The 18,677-nt window shown below is 39.3% G+C and overlaps 1 protein-coding gene across 1 annotated transcript in view; it reads left to right on the forward strand.

Moving 5' to 3' along the window:
• ADAMTS16 (ADAM metallopeptidase with thrombospondin type 1 motif 16) overlaps positions 1-18,677 on the forward strand; it is a 154,488-nt gene that overhangs the window by 64,869 nt on the left and 70,942 nt on the right. The window contains exon 11 of the mRNA XM_006168904.2: positions 3,916-4,053. Within this exon, the coding sequence (XP_006168966.1) occupies positions 3,916-4,053 (138 nt within the window). The remainder of the gene's footprint in view (positions 1-3,915; positions 4,054-18,677) is intronic.

The raw sequence follows: 18,677 nt of genomic DNA on the forward strand, positions 1-18,677 counted from the left end.
TATATATATATTTACTTTCAACCTGATTTTACTGTGTGGAAAATGAAGAAAGTATCATTTGTGTTCTTGCAAATCCAACCTCTCCACTTGTTATTGGAAAATGGACTGAGGTCACAGATTCAGGTGAGTCAGACCTGTTGAAAGCATAGCTGTGTGTGTGTGTGTGTGTGTGTGTGTGTTTGTGTATATGTGTGTATGTGTGTGTATGTGTATATGTGTGTGCGTATGTGTATGTATTTGTGTATATGTGTGTATGTGTGTATTTGTGTATGTGTGTGTATGTGTGTGTGTGTATGTGTGTGTATGTGTGTGTGTGCGTATGTGTGTGTGTGTGCTATGCCTCTGTTTAGTAGACTTCCATGGAGGCCCTGCAGGCTTTGGTTCTGTGTGCCCTGATGACCTGAAAATGAAGCTTTCTGTTCCATTACTGATCCCTTCGTAGTAACAGGTAATGATTGACTATTTCATTGCTTAGAAAATTATACCTACACTTTATAAGCTTTCAGTTAAATTATAATTTTATGTTTAATAGTCTGCTAGAGTTAAAACTTCAAAACCTCTCATTATTGTAAAGACACGAGGCCCCTGCAGTCCTTTGAACCGTACCAGAATTTAATTAAACAATCAAGGCAAGAAATACTGAAGTCACCGGGGGCCGAGCGAGTCAGCTTGTGATAAACAGTTGAGATGGGGCGCTGGCAGCACTAGCTGGCGTGGGTGGAGAACGTAGCTGTGGTTACATGGGCATCTTAAAAGCTCTTGGTGGCAAGTCCCCACTCCTCGGCCATGCTCTCTCTGCCCCAACCAGATCTTCCTCACCACACACACACACACACACACACACACACACTACACTGTCATGAACCAGGTGTGCTTCCCAAGAAACCTGATGGAGGCTCTAGATATCTCAGCCCTCCCTGTGTTTGCTATTGTGCTAGAAGTGGAATTTATCTTCTAGGAGATGTGGGGCCATGGTTCCTTGAAGGTTATGTCATGTCCTTCACCAGCACTGTCTGAGCAACCTGAGATAATTAGGAAAACATTTGAAAGCACTTAGCCAATCTCCATTCTGGATATTATTAGTGAAAAATAAATACTTACTGATAGTAATTGAGTCACTAGAGAAAGTGTTAATAGAAGCACCCAACATTGAATATAATGCCCAAATCTAATGTAATCTGTAATTGGGTTTATACTCAAGTTAGTGTTTTAACTGGGAAGATTGTCCCTTATTCAACAAATGTGAATGGAGAACCGGTTACAGGTGATCAGCTCTACTCTCTATGGAGCAGGGAGTACGGATAAGGAGTCTCTGTCCTTTCGAGACTTATAAACCACTAAGGGATAAAGAAATATGTCTACTATTTTACCTTGTGGAAGGATAACCACATTAAGTGATAAAATATGTCTACTGTTTTACCTTGTGGAAGGATAACCACATTAAGTTGCTATGGTGCATTATAACAACAACAAAAATAGTTATTTGGCAGGTATCACACAAAATAGCTCTGTTTCTTGGTTGCCAAATACCAAACTTACCTTTAAAATATGTTCTATCCATTCTTCCATGATTTTATTAATGTCATTATTAGACGTATCCCTGTGTGGTAGTTTGGCGCTGATGTGCTGCTCTTCATTATATCACAACCTGTGGGTGTTGTACCAACTGCAGACAACTCATGATGTAGTGCTGCTGAGACGGTGGGCATCAGAATCTCCCGGAAACAGAGTACTCCCAAGTGCCAGATCTTAACCCTCAACCATTAATAGATCATAAATCTACCAGGGCGGGCTTTGGGTTGCCACATGGTGCAGTGGATTTCTCAGATGTTCTGTGTATCGTAGTTTGAGGCTCAATGCTAGAAAGAACCACTGAAATAGAAGAATAACTTTAAAATTGAGATGACCCCAGACTTGAGACACACTGTGATTCTTAAATTCCTTAGAAATCCAGGCAAAAGTGGCGGCAAATTTGTCTGAGGCAGTTCCTCGGACTGGGACGTGTCTTCTACATAGGCCGATCAAGAACTAGCCAGACTAGGGTAATTTGGTATTCCATTTTCATCACTCCCCCTCTCACTGCCACCAGCAACCTCCCATCTGGGATGTCATCCTGAATCCCTTCACAGCCATGACACACTTCCTCTGCCATATGGTTACCCTGGGCTTGATTAATTGCCTTTAATAGAACTTCAGAGAATGGGTGGAGATTAAAATGACTACATCTACATCACCCTTGGTACGGATCAAAAATTTTGTAGAAATTCAACAATATTTGAGTGCCAGATTTCCTTGGATACAGCCTTAAACCCTGCTTGGGTCACACAGTTGCATGGGACTTGCCTGAGCTCTAACATTGGAGTGTCAATATTCCAGTATTGGCTTTGAAACCCTGGGCAAGGTTTTCTCCACCCTCAGCCTTGCCATCCTTGTTATAACCACCCTCTAGGCTTGTGTTGAGGTCTACATCAGAAAAGATAGGGAACATGTTAAGCATTATGTCTGTAGAATAGAGAGTATGTAGTTAGCTATTTTTTCACTCATATTTTTGAGCTTCTCTAAGCAAAACAGTTAGTTGGACAAATGTATTTTCAGCCTTGGAAACAAATACAAATCCCCTTGTCCATTTTGAAGACCACTTCTCCCATATGGGTGTCTTACTGTCCCTGATTTCCCTGCACTCATCATGGGACTCTTGGGAGCAGAATGTCCTCCTGACCAGTAGCCAACTTGTCTTTCTTGGATTTCTCTCTGTCCTGACTTTCTCCTTTCCTCTATATTACACTCATTTGGGATGCTGTTCTCAGGGAACCCATACAATGACTGTGTACCCAACATTAGCCATCAATAATGACTTGGCCTTCCAAGAAGATATTTACCTTAGTGAGAGGTCTGCAAGGCCACAGAGTATCCAATTTTCCCCATTTTCCCCCAAGGCAGCATATTGTGCTGTTCTGAACAGCTGAAGATGCAACAAGAAGCTCACATGCAGTCAGAGCTTTGGGAAGCTAAGAAGTGGGTTTGGTAGATGGAGGTGGCAACTTGACTCTCTTAGGCACAGCTTTCTCCAGTATGACTAGGGGATGCTGATTGGCAGTATGGGATATGGATGCCACTAACAAACTCTCTTAAGGGTTTAGAGCCACTGCAACTTGAGATGCCACAATATACTAAGACAGAGCTGGATCCCCAGAGCTGTCCAGTTCTCACTCAAGTCACTAGTAAGACTTCAAAACTGCCCACAGGTAAACCCAGTCATGTTCACTTATGGGGTCTCCGTGGAGCACTCCCTGCAGAGATGTAAGAGTCTGGTGCCTACTGTCTGTCAGCCTCCAGCATGCAGATCCAGCCCGAGATGGAGCAGCACCAGGTGGACATAGAGAGTCCACACCAACAGGAGTTCAGTCATCACTTGGCAGCTCTCAGAATGCAGTAAGCATCAGACTCACTTGGGAGCTTATATGAAACACACATGAGTGAATCTGTCTGTTCTGAGACAATTCCTGAATGGGAGCCTGGCCTGGGTTATAAAGCCTCCCTGGAAAGTTCTGACAATCCTGGTGAACAGAAAAGCATATAGAGGGGAGGAAGCAATGTAGGGTGCGATTAGCCTTATCGGGGTGACAGGCCAGCAGTCCTGCCCAGCTCGTGTGAAATGTTCGATTTGTTCTTACAATTAAAAAATTCACCTTAACAATTTACTGTGATTTGAAATTAGGGTGCACTTCCCAACAATCTGATGAATGGTCCATTCTGTAGAGAAGCCCTAGGAGCACAAATATTTTAGCCATTTGGCTGTTCTGGCCTTTATTTTTTCCTGCCTAGCAAGCAGTCTTCACATGTCTTATTACAGCCTAGTAGATCATTTGAATGGTGGCTTGTTCTGAAAGGACAGTTTCTCTGTTTCTCTCATAGTTTTGGCATGGTCCATGATGGAGAAGGAAACATGTGCAAAAAGTCTGAGGGCAACATAATGTCCCCGACATTGGCAGGACGCAACGGGGTCTTCTCCTGGTCACCCTGCAGCCGCCAGTATCTGCATAAATTTTTAAGGTAAGAATTCCTTGAACAGGTCCTGTGATCTTTCAGTGCCTTTGGGACTCAATGCCTGTCAGCCTGATTCTGGGTGAGTAGTCCAGGCTGCGCCTCCAGGATGGTTTCCCTTTGAAGGTGTCTGAGACATTCAGTTGAGCAAAGATTTACTCAGTGGTTCCTTAGAGCATCGAGGCCTGCTGGTGTCATCTGACATTGACCTTCAGGCTCAGAAGAAGCCCATATACCACTTATTATAAACAAAGGTATTCATCACTAACTTTTAATATTTTTAAGTTCTTTTATAACTAGGTATCTTAATGAGTAGGGAGATCTAGTATGTGTACATCTGTATACACAATGAAAAAGCGTAACTACCAAATTTTTTGTTATTTTATTTTTCCTTCTTTTTTCTTAGAGATTTTTGCCCTGCATTCACCAAGGAGAGAGACAGGCAGTGAGAGGGAAAGTGACAAGCCTCCTCCAAAGGGAGATAGCCACATCACAGTCCCTTCTCCTGGGATCTTGGTCTCACATGCACACGCACATGCCCAGTATGATTTTTTTTTCCCTTTTCACATCAGTTTTATCTGATTTTTCTCATACCAATCTAAGAGTCTTACTTTTCTATAAAACATTATAGGAAATCAAAGTAATAATTAATACGTCCCCCAATTTTAAATATTCAACTTAATGGAGACAGAGCATCTGTAACTTAACACTTAATGAAAACAGAGCATTTTAACAGGTTCTATGCAAACATGATTCCACTATTGATTTGCCGTTACCTTAGTTTTAAAAAGGGGTAGTGGTGGGGAGAGGCAGAGGCAGGGCTACCCCAGCTAGGACCATAACTTAGGAGTTACACAACTGAGATGTCCTCAACTCTACAAAGCATCAATTGATGCCCATAAAGCCTGTTTCTACCAACCCTTTGTTTTTTAAACCTACACAATGGGCAGGTGTCTGAGGCATAAAGTTCAGGCCAATGGGTTCTTAAGGGCTCTGGAAGAACCAGGACTAAGGATACTTCCCAGTTTAAGGATGCATTTTACAACTCAAAAAAAGTGGGCTTTGCACACAAGAGGTTTGGAGCTGACTAGAAACAATGGGGGAAAATTGCATTAGCTGTAGTTGTAAAGTTTTTGTTTATTTGTTTGTTTGTTTTTCCTCTTTTTTTCTTTTTATTTTCTCTTTTTACCATCTTGTGAAGGGTTTCTGAAACTTGATAATAAAAAGCAGTTGATATAAATTATTCTTTGTGACCCAGTATGATTTTCAAGTCACCATGTTGGCCATGTGGGAGTCCCATGACATAACCAGTACGCCATCTGCTGGCCCTGTCTTTTTCTTTTTATAAAACACATTTTTATTAGATGGGAAAACTTGAATACATAAAGCTTAGCATGATTCTGAAATTCTGTAAATTTGAGAAGTATGTGTAGAAACATTTATTATAGCCCTAATTCATTTAGCACATAGAACATTGGAAAGGCAGGGTTTGACACTTGAAAAAGAGGTAGTAGATTTTAAAATTTCAGAGAAAGAAAGAACTTTAAGAAACATCCTTAGATCTGCTAGTCACAGAGACTGTTCCCCAAATCTCAATGGCTTTGTGTTTAAATCTGGACTAATCTTTAAGTCAAAAGTTTCTTTCTGGCTCATGTCACCCTCCAGGGCAGATCAAGGAATCTCTGATCAGAGATTCAGGTCTGTTCCATGCTGTGGCTCTTTACTCTTCCAGGATAAAAGCAATGAGCTGAGGTCTGGGAACAGAGAGGGCATTCAGTAAGAGGCTGGTGTTCCTGGAGGGAATATGAAGCCCACAGCCAAAAGCGAAAGGGGTGCTCAGAAAGGTCTCCCCATGTAAGCTGAAGGAAAAGGACAGGGCATTGATAAGGAGGGCCATCAGTGCTGTATCATCAACCCCAAATCCTATCACAGAGAAATAACATTACTGAGCAATTGGGGTCCACTGCCCACGGCACATAAATTCCAATTTTGAATGTTTTAGACTTACGGACTTGCCACCAAGTCTTAAAACAAGAAAGGATCTGGGTCAGCAGGTGGTATGAAGGTGAAGGTGCTGGATCCTACATAGCCAACTGCATGGTTCAAGTCCTGGACCCAGCAGCTTGAAAATCATGCTGGTGTATATGTGTATGTGCCAAAAATCCCAAGAGGAGACTGGAGGAGAAAGGATTATGACATGGCCATCCCCTCTGGGAGATGCTTTCTCACTTTCCCTCTCTCTTTCTCTGTCTCTCTCTGGTGAGCACGTGCTCCTTATAGCAAAACAAAACAAAACAAAAAACAGAAAAACAAGAAAGGGTTTTATTTGCATGGCCAGTCAGCAAAAAGGCAGCAGTGTTACAACTCTGATTTTGTAGCTCAAATCTCAATCTGCCTCCCTAACTACAAAAAGATTGGGTGTTTGATTAAGAAAAAAGTCCTCACCATGTTTTCAATTAAGTCATTTTAGGCAAAGGAAAGATTGAGAGTTATGCAGTTAGCTCACTCAAGCTGCAGTCCTTTGGTTTATTAAGCTTTCTCTGCAAGTAAAGAATTGGCGCTGGTACTGTTCTGATTGGTTGCTCTATTGCAGCTGACATCTTCATTCCTTCCCTACAGTGGGGTCAGGTTTAAGCCAGCCAGTCCTCTCAGCACATGTGTCCTGAAAACAAACTTACAAAATAGTCATTAGCACTCATTTTTTTTCTTACTAGCCTAGTTCTGACCAATTACATAACTGAAATTAGCAGGGGCCAGCTAGGTGATAGAAAAATTAAGTAGAACCCCAATATTCTGTACCCTACAACTGACCTCTCCCTACTAATCCCAAGGACAATGGGTTTAATTAGCAGAGGAAACGCAATTTGGTTGCAGTCATAGCTTTTATTTTTTAAATTTTAGGTACTTAACAAAGTCACTTGGTTCAAATGTTAAACAGATGAGTGAGAGTCTGCTAAGGAAGTGCTTTCATTTCTTAAAGATGACTACTCTGTGGGAGACAGTGCGGGCAGGGTCTACACAGAACCTACATTCATGAGCACGCGAGTAGAGACCCTGTCTGGACCCAGAGATGCTTCAACACTGCTTTCCTCCCTCTGAACCCAGGCTCTGGGACTGAGTGGCAGCGCTTGGCTGGAATTTGACATTTTTACTCCTCATGGAAGACACACCTATTTTCACCTTTGCTACTAGGAAACATTCGTATTCCTTTAGCTCTAGGAGGGAAACTTACTCTTATTCAGGATAGAGGACATGTACATTCAATAGACAGAAATGTATCCATATTTTGGCAAACTTTAAGGGAAATAAGCCAGTCACAGGACACATACTCATAGTTGTGCTTCCATGAGCATCTAAAATAATCAAGCTCATAGAAGCAGAGAGTCGAATAGTGCCTGCCAGGTGCTTAGGGTGGGGCAGGGGAAGTGGGGAGTTGCTGGCCAGTGGGTATAGTTTCAGTTATGTGAGATGAAGTAGTTTTAAAGACCTACTATGCAACATAATTTTATACTATTATTTTTCTTTCTTTCTTTTTCTTTTTGGAGAGGTTTTTGCTATAGGGCACATGTGCTCACCAGAAAGACAGAGAGAGACAGAGAGACAGAAAGTGAGAAATTACCCCACACCATAATCCCTTCTCCTCCATTGTGCTCTCGGGATCTTGGACATGCACGCACACACGCCTGGCGTGAATTTAAGCCACTGGGTCCGGGACTCAAACCACGGTCAACTACACGGGAGTTCAGCGACATAGCTGTTACGTTAACTGCTGGTCCCGTAATGCCTATTATTAACAATGTCATACATTAAAGTTTTTCAAATTCAAAAGATGTAAGACAGTAAGTATCACTACCTTGGACTTTGGTTGAAGAATTGTGTTTTTCCTTTAAGAAACTCACAATAGTTAACGATTCTAGTAGAACAGACACAATGAATGTGCTTTTTATTTTCAAAATACACTAACATTAACAAATAATAAGGAGAAATGGGCTGCTGTATTTAGTTGTTAATGAAATTCATTCACAATGGGAGGGAAAGTATAGAGATAATCACTTTCATCTTTATATATTTTGGGGAAATATTAACAAAGAAAAATATTCAATCTTAAGAATCTGGAGCAAATTTTATAAAAAATCATGTTAAATTGGAAGTTAGATGAGAAGGAAAAGTAAATGAAAGTTTAAAAACTGCAGGCTAGAAAAAAGGACACACACAGTATATACGTCCTAAATAATTGCCTAGTTGTAAAATTGAAGCTGAAATTTGGCTAGAATCTTTCTTGAAACTAAAGGAAATTAATGTTTCTATTAATAGAAATTAGGACAAATAGCAATATTTCAAGAAAAGAAAAGCTTTTCAGCTTATTTTTTTTTATTATTTTGTCAGAGGGCATGTGCACTTGCCAGACTGAAAGAGAAAGTGGCCGCCAATGGGGCGTGGTCACAGTGCAAGCATTTTTCCATCCCATCAGGATTTCAGGCATGTACGTACGTGCACATGGCATATTTTTCCTGCCACCAGAACTGAGATTCAAACTGTAAATGACCATGTAGTTTCCAGCTCCCAATGCACAGGGCTTAACTAGTGTGCTTCAGTGACAGACGTTTTTGGTTTCCATAACAGTGTTACTGAAGTGAAATGGATATACAAAAAGCCTGCACATTTTTTAAGTATACAATTTTAGGAGTTTGGACATATACATACACCCATAAAGCAATTACCACAATGAAAAAAATAAGCTGATCTACCACCTCCAAAAGTTTCCTCCTGCCCCTTTGTGATAGGGGTTGTTTTATGGTAAACATGCCATCTACTCTCTTTAAATTTTTAAAAAAATTTTAAATTTGAAAAAATTTTGAAATATAGTTTTATTAACCATAGGCATTATGCTGCATAGAGGATCTTCAAAATTAATTTATCTTGCATAACAGAAACTATACCCATAGAATAACAACTTTCTATTTCCTCTGCCCCACCCAAAGCACCTAGCAACCAGCATTCTACTCTCTGCTTTCATAAGTTTGATTATTTTTTTTCTTTCACTCTCTTTTATTTTGGAGAAGATTTTGCTATAGGGCATTTGTGCTCACCAGAAAGACAGAGAGAGACAGAGACAGAAAGCTTGAAATCACCCTCCAGGGGGGATGGCAATGCAGCAATCTTTTCTCCTCCATTCACCTCTAGGGATTTTGTACACGCACACACACACGCCCGGCATGAGTTTAAGCCACTGGGTCCAGGACTCGAACTGCAGTTGACTACATGGGAGTCCAGTGACATAGCCATTACTCCAACTGCTGGTCCCAACTTTGATTATTTTAGTTATCTCATGTAAGTGGAATCATGAATATTTGTCCGATGACTGACTTATTTCCCTTAGCAAAATGTTCTTCATGTTTATTTGTGTTACCATTGCATCAAGAGTACCTTCTTTATAAAGACTGAAGAATATATATATATATATATATATATACCACACAATTTTTTCTTTTGTTGACACTTGTATATATAGAGAGAGACAAGTGAGACTATGTCAAACTAAAAAGCTTTTACACAACAAGAGAAACAATCAACAGAATGAAATGGCAACCTATGGAATGGGAAAAATATTTACAGACTATTTACCTGACAAGGGGTTAATATCCAAGATATATAAAGAATACCTCAACTCAATAGCAAAATATAAAATAAAATAAAATAAAACTCAATTAAAAATATAAAAAGGACGTAGAGAGACAGTTCTCCAAAGAATATATGCAAATGGCCAATAAGTTTATGAAAAAAGTTCTTAATATCACTAATCATTAGGAAAATACAAATCAAAACCTCCAAGAGATATTACCTCAAACCCTCAAACCTGTTAGGATAGCTAGTATTGAAATGATCAAAGGTAACAAGTGTTGTCAAGATGTGGCCAAAAAAAGGGGACCAGCAGTTAGCATAATGGCTATGTCGCTGAATTCCCATGTAGCCAACTGCAGTTTGAGTCCCAGATCCGGTGGCTTAAACTCACACTGGGCGCGTGTGTGTGTGTGCCCAAGATCCCAAGAGGAGAATGGAGGAGAAGGGATTGTGGCGTGGCCATCCTCCCCTTGGGGGTGATTTCTCGCTTCTCTCTCTGTCTCTCTCTGTCTGGCAGACGCACGCGCCCTATAGCAAAAACCTCTCCAAAAAAAAAAAAATGATGTGGCAAAAAAGGAACACTTGTAGATCGTTGGTGGGAGTATAAATTAATCTTGAAATTTAAAAGTAGGACTGCCATATGATCAAGAAATCTTATTTCCTAGTGTATATCCAAAATAACTGATATCAAGATCTCAAAGACAGATGGGTGCTCCTATGTTCATTGCAACATTATTCACAAAAGCAAATATTTAGAAACAACTTGAATGTCCACTGATGGGTGAATGGATAAGGAAAGTAAAGCTTTTACAAGCAGAGAATTATTTCAAGAAATAAAAGTATGTAGATGTGTTTATAAATATATTTTATATTAATATATACATTTACAAAATTCTATATATTTTATAAATATATTTTATGTTTCCCTAATACTTCATATTACATATTTGCATTATAACATGTATTACATATTTATGATGTCCCTAATGGCTGATGATCAAGACACTGGCTCAGAAGACAGGCTTCAAGGTCTTCTAGACAACTGAAGGAGGAGGCATCAATGGAAGTTAACAGTCCATTACTCACTGCTACACAGGGGCCCTGGAGCAGCAGTCCATCACATAACTAATGAATAATAAAGCCAGCACATAGGTACCCTTCTTCACGTATACCTGATGTACACACATATGACCTCCTATGTCTATTTTCCCCCAGTCTACCTGTCTTTTGACCTAACATGAGAATGACTTCATCCTGGGCCAATTCACATAGGCACCCAGAGCACGTGCTTTTTACTTTTCTTGGTTTTGTCACAACATCAGGCAAACAAACAGGTGGAGAAAATAGACAAGCAGCACCATGGCTCATGACTTGCACTGGTGTAACTAGAGTTGATGGAAGAAAGATAGATTGGCAGCACCCAAAGAGTCTTCAGGTTATCAAGCCAGATATCTGTCTTCCAGGTCTTTTCAATGTAAATGTTTTTGCAATAAAAATTAAGAACCAGTTTCTTCAAGCTCAGAGTGAGAAACAAAGTATCCCTTCCCTATTATGCCAAGTGCTAAACCAGGGGCCTGTCAAACTTATTTCACAGAGCTCCTTAGTTGGCTTTTTGCTTTGTTTTCTTTCTCTCTTTATTGTTTTTCAGTGGAGGTCTATTTCTTTCTGGTTTTGATCTTGCACAAATAAATTCACCTTGTATATTTAAGGATTACTTAAGCATGAACATGGTATTTCTGCTGGCTTTATTCTCCATTAGTTATGTGATGGACTGCTGCTCCAGGGCCCCTGTGTAGCAGTGAGTAATGGACTGTTAACTTCCATTGATGCCTCCTCCTTCAGTTGTCTAGAAGACCTTGAAGCCTGTCTTCTGAGCCAGTGTCTTGATCATCAGCCATTAGGGATACCATGCCTTCAACTTGGCCCTTCCTCATATTCTTACTCCAAGACCTCAGTCGGGTTATCTTACCACCTAGAAATAATGACTGTTCTTCATATTTTATGCCACCTAGGAGGAGTGAGAATTGTAGACAATAGCTACATCCTGATAATAGAAATCTGTATTCTGAGAATACACACCAGATGATTTTTCAGTTCTGTTGCCAAACAAGGCAATGTTAATCTTATTCTACACCTGACATGACACATTGAGGTACACCTAACATTTGCTGCTCTGTAGATGGCATTCTCATGGGGTCATATCGGGAACCGTTAGTGTTGCTTTTACCTCTTTCTTTCAGCTGTTCATTTTTTTTGTGTGTATTTATGTAAAGAATTAATGAAAAGCATTTATTTTAGGCTCACGATGCTCTTATTTATATTGACAAGAAAATTTGGGAGTTTCCTATATCCCAGATCTTTTCTATAATTTTATAGATTTTTAAAAATTTAATGTCTTTCGGGACCAGCAGTTAGCGTAATGGCTATGTCGCTGGACTCCCACGTTGTCGACCGTGGTTCGAGTCCCGGACCCGGTGGCTTAAACTCACACCGGGCGCATGTGCGTGCATGCCCGAGATCCCAAGAGGAGAATGGAGGAGAAGGGATTGTGGCATGGCCATCCCCCGTGGGGGGTGATTTCTTGCTTCTGTCTCTCTGTCTCTGTCTGTCTGTCTGGCAAATGCACATGCCCTATAGCAAAAACCTCTCCAAAAAAAAAATTTAATGTCTTTCTCAACTTAATACTTATGAGGAAGCTATGTAAGCATTTTTAACATTTTGAAAAGTGCACTAACACCTGAGAGAAGAAGGGGATGCGAAGTTGAGTGTGTAGTAAGGTTCACCATCATGGAATTTTCCAGAAAAATCTTTGAAACTGCCAAGAAATACAGGAGATCTCATGGAAAGAAAAACAGTTACATGCCTACAGAGGATTATTTTGAGTACCTTGAATATGTGCTATAATATCCAAATTAGATTATGAAACTAAAAATGATTATTAAGTTTTTTGGGATTAAAATCTACTTTTCTAGGCTAATGGAACAGCTAAAATGTATATTGAAGAAGGCTCATTTGCTTTGTACTCATCAGTAAAACCTTCATGCAGCAATTCAGTAGTAAACTCTTTTTCAGGTACTTTATTATAATTTACTTAGACCATATCATTATAAATAAATATGTGAAGTTTTACATGTTCACAAATTTGTTATCTCAAAAGATCACATTTTCTAAAAAAATTTCTTTTTGTCAAATTCACTATTAAGGTTTTTTTACTTGAAAACCAGTTGCAAATTGGATACTTCTACAATGCGTTAAACACTAATTTTTCACTGTTTAATGAATATGAAACTGGCTTCTTTGACAAGTTTTCTGGCTTTCAGATTTTCAAGGAATCAAAATGTTATTATATTCCCCACCAATTAGATGGCTATTTGGCTACAGTCCCAGCAATGAGTAAGGATAAATTGCTAACGTTTAAAGATGAATCTGTGGTTCATTATTAGCAGAAATTACAGAATACACAGGCAAAAATGTATAGAGGATTTCAACTGGCCTGAAGTTGTCAGCACAATTCTTTTCTGTTTAGTAGAGCCGTGAAGGACAGATACTTGTTTAGAGGAAATTCATCAACATAGTCAATAAAGTCATGTGTCATTTCCTGTGAAGGGAAACAAACCTCATCACAGTTACTCATGTCTACATTTGGGAGACCTACGAATTAGGCAAAATTTAGCATATTACTTTAAAGTTAATGACAGTGCAGACTCACCATTAATTTACTTTTTTTTTCTTTTTTTGGAGAGTTTTTTTTTTTTTTTGCTATAGGGCACGTGTGCTCACCAGACAGACAGAGAGAGACAGAGAGACAGAAAGCAAGAAATCACTCCCCAGGGGGGGATGGCCATGCTGCAATCCCTTCTCCTCCATTCTCCTCTCGGGATCTTGGGCATGCACGCACATGTGCCCGGCGTGAGTTTTAAGCCACCGGGTCTGGGACGTGAACCACAGTCGACTACGTGGGAGTCCAGCGATATAGCCATTATGCTAACTGCTGGTCCCACCATTAATTTACTTTGTAAAAATTCGATTGTCCTACAGATCAGGGACTGTGTCTCCCTTTTGAATCATACATCAATACACAAGGAAGGTGACTGTCAAGGGTGACTGGAATCTGAGGGGTGTGTGGGTCCCTGCTGTACCTCCTGCTACACCTGGTGATGAGAAAATGTGATTTGACCTGAGGCCCCATTAAGCATGTTTTTACACACGTGAAAATGATGCTCTTTAATTCAGTTCTTGCTCTGCTGTATCACATTCATCTTAAGAAAACAATCAAGTCATGGCTAGCTGAAGTGCTTACTGTGCCCACATGACTATCCAATTGGGGATTGGGCACTGCTACAAAGTGGAAGGAAAAGCGGGGGGGATTAGTGCTTGCATATGTGTAGAGCCTTTATCAAACATGGCTGATAAGGTCTCAGCCTTGGCACATATGTGTTCTTTTGTGAGGGCCCTAGTTTCCTTATTTGGAAAATGAAAGGCTGCAACTAAAAGCTCTCTCAAGTCCTTTGACATTTTGTGGCTCATCAATTAGAATGGGAAAAGGGTTCTGAAATGTGGCTGTAGTACTTTTGATACTTGCCTTAATTTTTTGTTAATATTATTTTTAATTTTTTTATTTAATTTTATTTATCATTGTTATTATTTTAGTTTGACCAGAGAGAGCAGGAAAGTGAGGAAGCAAGCTTCCAAGTCCAGGACTTGAACCATGGTTGGCCATGAAGGTGTCCAGCACCTTAACCAGCATACCACCTGCCAGCCCCACATTACTTCTATCGTGCTACAATATATATAAAGAAAAGTACAAAACTGTAAGGGTGCAACTCAATGGGTCTTTAAATAGAGCGCATAGCAGTATAACGCCTCCCCAGATCAAGACACAGAATGCAGGAGATCTCTTCTTCCTATCTCCATTATCTCTTCTCCAGAAGACACACACTGCCTTGGCATATGGCACGGGAGACAATTTTGCCCGTTTTCGAACTTTGTATGCATGGAGTCATGAGTTATGTCCTATTGTGTGGTTATGAGGTGCTTCTTCGCTGCACTCACATACCTGCCTTTCTGAGTACACTGCGGTTCACTTACCCACTGGAGATTGACATTTGTGTGTCCAAGGTGTAGTTATTACAAGTAACTTGGTTCATACATACATCTTTGAGTATGCGTAGCAGTGGAATTTCAGAGTCATAAATATGTATGTACAGTTTCAGTAGTTATTGTCAAGTGGTTTTCCTAAGTGGCTGTGCAAAGTTACTCTTCTTAAAGCAATTATAAACATAAAAATGACTCCAATACTTGCCAACACTTGGTTTTATTGGTCTTTTTCATTTTATCCACTAGTGGTGGATGTGTAGTGACATTTCAGAGTAGTAATAAATGAGATTGAGTACTCTCTTATATGTTTAATTACTATTTTATTGGGTTATCCAGAAAGTCAGGACACATTTTTGCATCGAAAAATACTCATGACTTTCCTGACAGCCTAATATATTACCTCTTTAATGAGGTGCTTGTTCAAATCTTGTCCATTTTTTTTAAAATAAAACCGTCTTTTTCTTATTTCTTGATATACTTTATACATTCTGAATACTTTATATATTCTGAACACTGTGCCCATTATGGAACTTACATATAGTATAAACATGTATTATAATATCATATCTTCTCTATGAGTTGGCACTTATAATTTTAATAGTGACTTTTGATAAACAGAATCTTTTATTTTTTTAAATTATGTCTGAATTGTCCATATTTTCCCCTTAGATTGGTATTTGTTTTGTGGTCTGCTAGGAAAAAGAAAAATTATCCTTATTCCAAAACATTCTTTCATATGACTTTTTACAAGCTTTATTGTCTTATCACAAGTAGGCCATTTGATTTTTGTGTATGGCATATAATAGCATCAACATTTATTTTGTCTATAGGAGTATTGTGGTAGAGTATTTCTAAAATGTCTGTAATAGTGTTCATTCTTGTGCCCACACCATTAGTGGTCGCACCATTCTGCATATCCATTAGCAATGTGATAAGAACTCTGATTGCTTTGCATACTTGTCAGCATTTCATGTCGTCAGGGTTTCGGGTTTCAGTGATTCCAGGACATGTGCAGCGGTGTCTCGTTGTCATTTGAATGTTCAATTTCTTAATAACATATAATATTAAGCATGATTTTGCACATAATGCACAAATGATTTTACATTTTCATTTGCCACCTGCATATTCTTTGGTAATTGGCCTGTTAGATCTTTTGCTAAGTTTTGTTAGATTTTTTATTTTTTGAGAGGCTTTTGCTATAGGGTGCGTGCACTTGCCAGAAAGACAGAGAGAGACAGAGAGACGGAAATCGAGAAATCACCCCTCTAGGGGGGATGGCCACGCTGCAGTCCCTTCTCCTCCATTCTCCTCTTGGGGTCTTGGGCACACATGCACACGTGCCCAGCATGTGTTTAAGCCACAGGGTCCAGGACTCAAACCACAGTCGACTACTTGGAAATCCAGTGACATAGCCATTCTGCCAAATGCTTGTCCTAGGTTGTTTGTTTTTTATTGTTGAATTTGATGTATTTGTATATTATGAGATAACAATAATTGATCAGATATGTCTTTTGAAAATATTTTCCCAATCTGTGGCTTGTTTTCATTTTCTTGACAGTGTCTTTCACAGAGCAGAATTTTTTAATTTTAATCAACTCAAGCTTATCAATTATTTATTTCATATATTGCACCTTTGGTGTGTTGTATCTAAAAGTCATCACCATACCCACATCACCAAGATTTTCTCCATTGTTATTTTTTAGGGGTTTTATAATTTTGCATTTTACAATTTAGACCTATGATCCATTCTGAGTTACTTTTTATGAAGGGTATAAGGCCTGGGTTTAGGTTCATTTTATTGCATCTAGATAACTAGTTATTCTGACATTAGTGTTCAAAAGGCTCTTTTTCCTATAGTCCATTACCTTTGCTCCAAAAATCATTGACTTTGTAAATATTTATTTCCAAGCTCTTTATTCAGTTCCACTAATGATCTCTCTTTTTTTTTCGGGGGGTGCGGAGTGGGAGCAAGGCCTCACCATGTCACAATCTTACTGAGTAACCAAAACTAAAGGGGCATGTCATCACACCTGGGTTTTTGGGTGGGCTAGAAATCAAACCCTGGCCTCACATGTAGCATCAGTTTGCCATTTATTAGCATCAGCCAATGCGTGTTGTTGAAGCCGGGCCTGTTTGTTCTTTCTCTGTACCACCTGTCTTGTTTACTGTTCCTTCACAGGTATAGTTGGTAGAGCCAGCCTTCTCATTTCGTTCTTTTCCTTCAATATTGTGTTTGCTCTGCTATATCTTTTGCTTTTCCCTATGAAAATTACAATCAGTTTGCCTATAGATACAATGTTACTTGTTGGAATTTTAACTGTGATTGCATTCAATTTATAGCTCAAGTTGGAAAGAACTGACATTTTGACAATACTGAGTCTTCCTCACCATAAACACAGAATCTCTCTCCATTTATTTAGTCTTTTTTCTTTTTTAAGAGAGAGATTTTTGCTATAGGTTGTGTGTGCTCACCAGAGAAACAGAGAGACAGAAAGCAAGAAATCACCCCTCAGGGTAGATGGCCACATCACAATCCCTTCTCCTCCATTAATCTCTCAGGATTTGGGTCACTATTACACATGCTCCTGCTGTGAGTTTTTGTTTTGTTTTGTTTTGTTTTGTTTTGTTTTGTTTTGTTGTTTTGCTATAAGGCACATGTGCTTGCTGGAGAGATAGAGAGAAAGTGAAAAATCACTCCCCCCCAGGGGGATGGCCACACTACAGTCCCTTCCCCTCCACTCTCCTCTTGAGATTTTTGAGCATGTATGCACATGCTCCTGGCATGACTTTTTAATCCTCTGGGTCCAGAACCACAGTTGACTACATGGGAGTCTGGCGACATAATCATTATGTCATCTGCTATTTAGTGTTTTTTAAAATGCCTTGCATCAGAGTTTTGTAGTTTTTCTCATATAGCTTTTTTACATTTTTTGCTTGATTTATGCCTATGTATATGGGGGGGGGTGCTAAAGTAAATGGTATTTTCTTTCTCTTTTATTTTTTGAGAGATTTTTGCTATAGCACATGTGTGCTCACTGGACAGACAGACAGAGATGGAAAGACAGAAAGCAAGAAATCACACATACCCCCAGGAGGGATGGCCATGCCTCCATTCTCCTCTTGAGATTTGGGGCACACATGCACACACATCTGGTGTGAGTTTCAAGCCACTGGGTCTGGTACTTGAACCATGATCTGCCATGAAAGACTCCAGTGCCTTAACCACTATGCCACATGCTGGCCCTCATGGTATTTTATTTTTAATTTGAAATAAATCCCATGTGTTCAATATTGGTATATATGGAAGCAATTCTGTATATTTACCTTTTATCCTAAAACTTCGTTATAATCTTTTAGTTCCAAGAATTTTCTGGTTCATTCTTTTGGATTTTCTATATAAACATCTGTGAACAAAGTTTCATTTCTTCTTTCCCAATTGGTACCTTTCATTTGCTTTTCTTGTCATATTGCATTAGCTAAGATTGCCAGTATGTGTTGAGAAGGGACATCCTTGCTTTGTTCCTGACCTTAATAAGAAAGCTTCAAGTTTCTCACCATTGAGAATAATTTCAGCTGTAGAGTTTATGTAGATGCTCTTTATCATGACAAGGAAGTTACCTTTTCCTACTTTTCTGGGAGGTTTTTTTTTTTTTTAATCGTGAAAGGGTATTAAATTTTGTCAAATAATTTTTTTCTTCATCTATAAAGATACAGTATGTGTCTCCTCTTTTTTATCACATTGGTATAATAGATTACTGTGTGGTATTGTACAGATATCCACTAGCCTAGGAAGAAAAAAATAAAGAATTAAAAGGAAAAGGAAGAAAAAGGAAGGCCAGCAGATGTCATGGTCGTTAAGGCAGCTGGACTCCTACATGGCCAACTATGATTCAAGTCCCATACCTGGTGCTTGA

This window comes from Tupaia chinensis, unplaced genomic scaffold (genome assembly GCF_000334495.1).
Source record: "Tupaia chinensis unplaced genomic scaffold, TupChi_1.0 Scaffold146386_1, whole genome shotgun sequence".
Taxonomy (NCBI): domain Eukaryota; kingdom Metazoa; phylum Chordata; class Mammalia; order Scandentia; family Tupaiidae; genus Tupaia; species Tupaia belangeri.